Source organism: Triticum urartu, chromosome 7A, assembly GCF_056163025.1.
Source record: "Triticum urartu cultivar PI428250 chromosome 7A, HENAU_Tu73, whole genome shotgun sequence".
NCBI classification, from domain to species: domain Eukaryota; kingdom Viridiplantae; phylum Streptophyta; class Magnoliopsida; order Poales; family Poaceae; genus Triticum; species Triticum urartu.
The window spans coordinates 88,301,161-88,309,004 of record NC_141879.1 but is presented as its reverse complement, the minus strand read 5'-3'; the positions used below and the strand labels follow the sequence as shown (position 1 = coordinate 88,309,004).

Genomic DNA, 7,844 nt, shown 5'->3' with positions numbered 1-7,844 from the left:
GCAAAAGAGCGCACCTCCGCAAATCTTGCTCAGCATCATTGAAGACGAGGCAAACCTTTGGATCCAAGCAGGGGCAAAGAAACTAGGGTCATTTTTATTACGAGAATAATTGTCATGCCGTAACTTGGGTTTGTGTTGTAACAAACTCTCTCTCTCTCTTCCTTATTTAATATATGAGGCAAATCTTTTGCCTTCGTTTAAAAAAACTTGTCTGCTGTTTACTACAGTACGTGTATACTGATTCTTACTCCATTCAGGTATTTGGCGCTTCAATTACTAGTTCAGTCCACGCACCTTCATATATGCTAGTAATATCTACACGGAAGAATCGAGGCATCCAAATATCCAATCACAACGCTACGCAAAGAAAGAAAGAAAAAACGTGCCGCCGTACTTTCGTAGTACTATACTTGTGTACTTGGACACAATCACACGGTGTACCGATCATGCGTACTCCTCCTCGTCGTCCACCTCATCCCGGACGACGTCGTTGTCCTCATCCCGGTCGCGGTCGGCGTTGGCCTTCTCGCACTCGTCGATCCACTCGGCGTAGACGTCGACGGGCTCGGTGAGGGCGTGCGCCGTGGTGGAGTAGCTCTCGCTGCACGTGTTGCACGAGGCCTCGGCGACCAAGTGCTTGAGGTCGATCTTGCAGTCGATGCTGTTGGGGTGGTTGCAGAAGGGGCAGCAGAAGGACGTGTCCAGCTTCTCCGCCTTCTTCCGCGGCGCCGTCTTCCCGCGCGTCGACTTCCGCTTCCCCATCTAGTAGTCGATCCGAGGCGGAGCGCGAGCTAGGCGAGAGGATGCGCGGGGTGGAGGTTTGTGGACTTGGGGTGCACCGGGCAGAGCGCGCCGCCGCGTTCTGGGCGTAAGCTTTATATACCGGTGTGTCGTGGCCAGACTTGTTTCTCTCTTGCTCCGCGAGTCCCGGTGGCTGTACAATACAGCGATCTTGCCTGTTGCCGGTTGCCGTGTCGGCCTGCATCGATGTTCATGGCCCAAACAGGCCCGTTCTGAGAATTTGCCCAAAGGTCTTTATAACCATATCATAGGCCTTGTTACTACGAAAATGCTATTTCTCGCCTGCTGCGAGTCGTAATTGGTCCTGCCCACAGCGCCGCGCCACTGGGACAGCCCAATACTATAGCTGCTCGGAAGTTTCTCTCCCTGTTTTGTAACGCTTTTTTGCATCGGTTTCTCTCTTTTTTTTCTTCAGCTTTCCATATCTAATTATTTTCAACACGTGTCTAATTTTCATACATATTATACATTTTTACGTACATATTTTTACTTATTTTTCATGTTACACATGTTTCAAATACATGCTTAATATTTTCTAAATATATGTTTTGATTTCTACTTTTTGTCATACATATTGTATGCTTTTCGTATATATCTAAAACATTTTTTTATACATTTAACATTTATTAAAACACATTGCTAATATTTTTTCAAATATGTGTTCAAATATTTCAAATACACACTGAAACATTTTTTCAAAAGACACGAACCATTAGTATAAACTATGTGAACATTGTTTTACATTGTATAAACATTTTCCTTAAAAGTCACAAATATGTGTTGTTGTCACAAACATATTTTTGAAATTTGTGAACATTTGTTAAATGAAAAATACATTTTCAATGGTAAGGAATGTGTTTTCAGTTAAACGAATATTATTTACACTGTGTAACCTTTTGAGAAAATGTAACATATATTTTTCAAACGCGTGAATTTTTTTAGGTGCCAAATGTATTGTTTTTATTTTACAAACTTTTTCTAAAGTAAAGCAAGCTTTTTTAATAGTGCGTGTATGTTTTTAATTATGCGATGAGCACTTAAATGAAACTAATTAAATTATTTCTCTGTAATACAGGTATTTAATATATTTTTTAATATAAACAAAACTAAAGAAAGATAAAAGAAAATAGACGTGACATTAGCGTGACGAAACCACATGGCCAGTGGGAACGCTCCCTACAGGGGAGCCGAGCTATTGTCTCGCATAAAGCGATACATAGCCGAAGTACCATCAAAATTTCCTTGCACCTGTCAAAAAACGATTTATTTCTGTATGTATGGAGGTCGCTCCTGATTTTATTTATGGAACAACAAGAACATCAAGAAATTGCGGCCCTAACTTGGTGATGTCATTGATTAATACACGCAGCTTGCTCCATAGTTGAACGAAGCCATCAAAGCAAATCAAAATGCGAGTACTTCAATTTTGGCTTTTGAAGAGGGCCAAGCCCATATATTAAAAATGTTGGATCATTACAAGACTTCCTTACAAAATAAGAAAATAGCACATATGTTCTTATGTTTATCGGTGTTGTCTTCTTCTTACACTCATTGGTGGTGCACCGTGAGCAAAACTCGATGTCGCCCCTACATCACTGAGACACACTCGGAGCCCGGGTAACGTTGACAATGACCTCAGGATCAAATCGCCATCAAGGAGAAGAAGGTGAGGAGGCTAAAAAATCATCACAGATCCGACCAGACAGAATTGTGAATGCCTTACATCACTAGGTTCTCGACGAAGCCAAACCTTTTGTGCATCGTTGAAAAGAGAGGAAGCCAGAAGATCAAAGCAGGAGCCACCATTCACTACAAAAAATATGTAAACTTGTGACCCTCACTATTGACCGCTGAAAGGTCATAGTTTTTCATTTGTGACCTTTTTGTGACCAAAAATAGAAGGTCAAAAGCTAACGGTCGTAAACTGAAATTAACGACCTTCTCTGTGAGAAGGTCGTAGACGTTTACGACCAAAATAGAAGGTCGTTGAACCCATGACCTTTTGTTTTGGTCACTATCTGTCTGCCCAGGCCACGTCGGATCCGACGTGGCAATCTGACATGGCAAAATTGTGACCAATTGAAAAGGTCACTGACAAGATTCAGCCCGGTTCGATTAGATGTTTTACATGGGTCGAGCCCAACAATTCAGCCTTTTTAATGTATTTTTTCCTATGCTTTTATTAGCTACATGGGTCTGGCCCAACAATTCAGCCTTATTGATTCTTTGTGTGGCCCTTTTAACAGCAGATTTTCTTTTTGATCATGTATTTTTCTGGGCCATTTCTTTGCTGGGCCTCTCATGTTTTTCCCTCGAAAATAATTGTCCAATATAACTTGGGCGTAGCCCAGTTCCGAAAAAATTGATCCAATCCAAAAAAATTATTATGCCATTGACATTACAACACATCACACCACAAGCTATCTTGGACAACGTGCAATGTTATTATATTACAACCATTCATTCCAGCAATACTATTTGAGGCTGGCTGGCTGAGCTACTAATGTCTGAATGCGGGCTAACTAGGTTTTTACAAAAGGTGAATCAGAAACCTAACGCTACTGCATTTGCATGGCGCTGCTGAAATACTCCAGAATCGTGAAAAAAAATAGAACTAGCCTATCTGGTACTTCACAGCAACCAAACATGTAATCTGCTTAATGGAAAGATTTCTTCTCCAAGTCCTGCTTCTCCCTTAGCAATGACAGGCTGATGCAAAACATCTGAGCATTCAAAAGAGAACAAAAGGTATGTCACTGATAGAATACAGAGTACTTTTAAAATAAAAAGTAAAGATACACCAGTATATTATCATTCTATTTATTATTATTATTATTAACCATATCATTCTACTTATCAGCAAACGAGCATGGAATGTTTCACATACACGACAAGGTTTAAAAACCATCATTCAAAGTTACAGCAGATCGAAGTTCCATTTGAGTATATGGAATAACATTCATATTCAATCAATAGTACATATTAAACTACCAGGTGCATGATTGAATTAAACAGATACTAGCTATTCATCTTGCCATCTGCTGTAACAGAGCAACTATGTCAAAGTTAATTATGTGTATGTCACATGATACATGCACCAGGCATAAGGACATCAAGCATCAGGCCCATATCTGTTCAGCAAGACAGAGTACATACCTTTGTGTCGATGCAATGGATGGGATTGCAGTTGAACATATGGTCCGCATCATCGTTGACGCTGGATGTCGCATATACTTGTCCATTTAGAAGTATGCCATGAAAAATGTTACACAAGCAAGTATTAGCATAAAGTAGAGCTTCTACAGTACATGCAAGCTTTAGATACGAAGGACCAAGCAAACTATTCTGGAAAATATCTAAAGTTATAGAAAAGCATGTATTGGTCTAAGAGACTAATATAGTAAGTTCATTGACTGACTCACATGAGATTGACATTCACAAGTTATTTGCATTTTTATTTAGAACTGCTCACACCATTTACATTACTAGTTATGTATTGACATACTTATCTAAAAGAACATATATATATATAAACATATGAATTTTATTTCTGGATACCAACACAGAAGTACTAAAAAAAACAAGACTAAACATTAGTAGAAGGTAACAAGAGCTCATTACACAAGTTTTGCTAGCAATTAGGGGACCCTGGTTCCTATACTGACCACATTTGGGTATATCCTACCCTAACAGTGGCTAAATAATGCAACTTCATGACTGTCATGTTGTACTAGACCTCATGTTGTACTAGACTTGCAGCGCGCCTTGCCGCGCGGAGCCCGGTCCTAACGATTGTGCCTAGGCATGTGTATCGAATAGGCAAGCTTAGCATGTTTTGTTGACGATGTATCACCTAAAATAAATGGCTTGTACTGCCAGAGTGATTACCAGCAGCAGCGAGGAACGGAAGCAGAGTAGCAAAGCAATGCTTATGGAGAACTCGGCATGCATGCAGAGTGACACAAACTCATCATCACACGATATTAATGCTGTGAACTCCACACTTACTCGGACACTAGTGATTACCAGCACCAGCAATGATGAACGGAAGCTAATAGTATGGGCATGCAGAGTGACACAAACTCAACATCAGACAATATGAATACTGTAAACCCCAAACTCACTCGGACAATGCAATGTTTTGAAGCAAGCTCTATGCAGAGTAATGCAAACTTATGGGACAAATGAGTAACACACAAAATGGCAAGCACAGGTGCACTGACAGTGGTAGCTACTGTCAGGTTCAACAGGACACACTTAGACACACTTATTATTAATGTTGGTAGAACAGAGCAGTGGTGCTGCAGCAATGGCGTGGCATGGCACGGGCAGGCAGGCAGACATGCCGGCGCGTGCATGGCAAAAAAGAAATACCAGGGGCCTGGACCTCGTGGCATGCTAGAAAAGGAGCATGTAGGAGTCACAGGTCCGAGGGGTTAGGGTACAGGAGAAGCTGAGGCAGGAACACCTCAAAAATGTGATGCTTCAGTTAGTAAAAATCCTCAAAGTCAAGACTAGTAAACTAGTTCTGATATATCGATTTGTAAGGGTAAGCTTCTGTAAGTTCAACCCTGACCTTCCACGCACCACCCTGGTAAATACCTGCAGCAAGGAAACAGAGGAAGCCTACCAATTAGGCACCAAATGAATTTTTAAGTTCTAGAGAGCAGATTGAAGGATCAAATTTGTTTAAAATTATTGTGTAATCTGTATGTACAGACTCTAAGTGTATGCTAATGCAGCATCATTCCCTTCCACTAGTAAGTACTCCACGGTGGGGAAGAGAAAACTTGACAGCTGAACAGACAAGCACTAGTAGTAGTACGACAATGTGTGCTGAACTTGCACGAATAAATTAATGAGTGAAAGCATGAGTGACAGCCAAAGGGCATCCTCCTAAATCATAAGCACGGGAAACACGGATTGATGGGCGCCCATGCCATGCGATCCATCCCAAACGAATTTACCTGGGACACGAATCGAACTATGGACAGCAACCTACCACCTAGGACTCTACCGACCGCAATCAGACGGGAAACGCACGCGCAATTGGGTACGGGGAGGGGGGCGGGGAGGGGAGGGGATGCTTACTGAGGATTGCGGCGAGGCAGACGACGACATCGGGCGGCGGGACGATGCCGGGGGCGGAGGCGGCGAAGACTTCGCGGCTGGTGTCGAAGAGGCGTTGCATCGGCGTGGGCGGCGCTGGGACCGGGGCGGGCACCGCGGGGGCCGCCGCGACGTTGGCGTTGGCCTTGGCGGAGGAGGACTTCATGTGGTGGCGGCGGTTCCTGCGGGAGGAGGCAGTGTCGCGCCCGCGCCCGCGCCCGCGGGGTCCAGCGCCACCGGCATGGTCGTCGGGGGAGGGCGGATCTCGGCTCCTCGTCGGCGCAGAGGAATCCGCCCGGAGAGAAGCCAAAACCATGGCCGCGGTGGATGAGAGCGGGTGAGGGAGAGAAGGTGGGGGTAGGTGAGGGGAGGGGGATGGTGGTGGGGCGTCGGCGGCGGTGAAGAGAGCAGATTTTGGGAGCGAGGCCGCCGATGGGTGTGTGAGAGCGCCGGCGGGGTGGGGAGCAGGAGATTTGGATGGGGAAGGAGGGGGCGGCGACGAAGGGATGCTGTCGTCGATCTGGATCTGGGAGAGGGGGCGACGGGTGTGTTCTCGGGGAGAAGGGTGAGAGATGCGACCGCGGGCTGCTAGGGTTTGGGTTGGCCTGCTGAGAGGTGAGTGAGAGAAGTTGGATCCGCTTGGTGTGAACGGTTCAGATCAGATAGAGTGGGGTGATCCGTGAGAAGTGTTCCGATTGGTCCGAGAATCTGTGATTTAAAATAATTTCCAAGTACTAGAGATAGAGCTATTTTGTGAAGCAGCTATCAAAAATATTTTGCAAAAGGGTATCACATCAATTTTCACTCAAGTTAGACCACATTTTATGGATGAGCACTAATTTGTATGCATTTCTGATCTTTGTACTTATTTTTAATCGTTTTTTGAGTGTCCAAAATGAGTTTTTTGTGAAGGACCTATCAAATAATTGTTACAAAATTGTACCAAATCAATTATAAAATACTAGGCCATGTTTAATGCACAATTGACCAAATGGTTGGGTGTCAAAAGTTTTTGATCCACCTCTCGTTAAAAAGACAAATTTCTGCTGATTCAGGAGGAAGCGGGTCAAATTTGAACTATAGCTGCCTCATAGTTTTCTCTTTAGTTTTTTAAAAAATTATTTCTAGGTACATAGGTATCTATTTAATTAGAGAAATATCAAAAGTTTTCCAAGATTCAACCATTAGCTAGGAACGGTCAAGCCCGCCGTTTTTACTGCATTTTGAAATGGGCATAAAAAATTCAAAAAAAAAATTCAAAAAATTGGAAAAACTTCGCATTGCGTCATTATATGTGACCAAATTACCAGGAAAAATAATAAACTTGTAATACGAAAATTATTTTTAAAAAGTGTTCTCAGAAATGAGCTATCGTGCGTAAAGATTCATGGTTTTCAAGCCAAATGATCAATCTTATGGCCACATTCATGGCATAGTTTGTTTAAATGATCTCATATTGTGCACACGGGTGCATCTTAGAATGACAAACAGTGTTGCCTAAGGAAGTTATCATTTTCTTTGCACGAAAAAATCATTTTCCATTTTTGAGTGCCCAAAATGAGTTTTTTTGTGAAGGACCTACCAAATATTTGTTGCAAAATTGTACCAAATTAATTTTCTAAAATACCAGGGCATATTTAATGCACAATTGACCAAATGGTTGGGTGTCAAAAGTTTCGATCCACCTCTTGTGAAAAAGATAAATTTCTGCTGATTCAGTAGGAAGCGGGTCAAATTTGAACTGCAGTTGCCTCATAGTTTGCTCTTTATTTTTTCCAAAAATTATTTCTAGGTATATAAGTATCTATTTAATCAGAGAAACATCAAAAGTTTTCCAAGATTGAACCACTAGCTAGGAATGGTCAAGCCCGCCGTTTTGGCCGCATTTTGAAACGGGCATAAAAAATTCAAAAAAAATGAAAAAATTGGAAAAC

General features: G+C 42.4%; 1 protein-coding gene and 1 pseudogene across 1 annotated transcript; both read right to left on the bottom strand.

Moving 5' to 3' along the window:
* Nucleotides 1-410: 410 nt before the first annotated feature.
* Nucleotides 411-825, bottom strand: LOC125518378 (transcription elongation factor 1 homolog pseudogene; annotated as a pseudogene).
* Nucleotides 826-5,264: 4,439 nt separating this feature from the next.
* LOC125525681 (uncharacterized) lies at nucleotides 5,265-6,226 on the bottom strand. The gene is made up of 2 exons (XM_048690682.2): nucleotides 5,893-6,226; nucleotides 5,265-5,403 (listed from the first exon to the last, which is right to left on the bottom strand). Exons 1-2 carry the CDS (start codon nucleotides 6,224-6,226, stop codon nucleotides 5,324-5,326), a joined length of 414 nt encoding a protein of 137 aa, XP_048546639.2. The 3' UTR covers nucleotides 5,265-5,323.
* Between the last annotated feature and the right edge of the window lie 1,618 nt (nucleotides 6,227-7,844).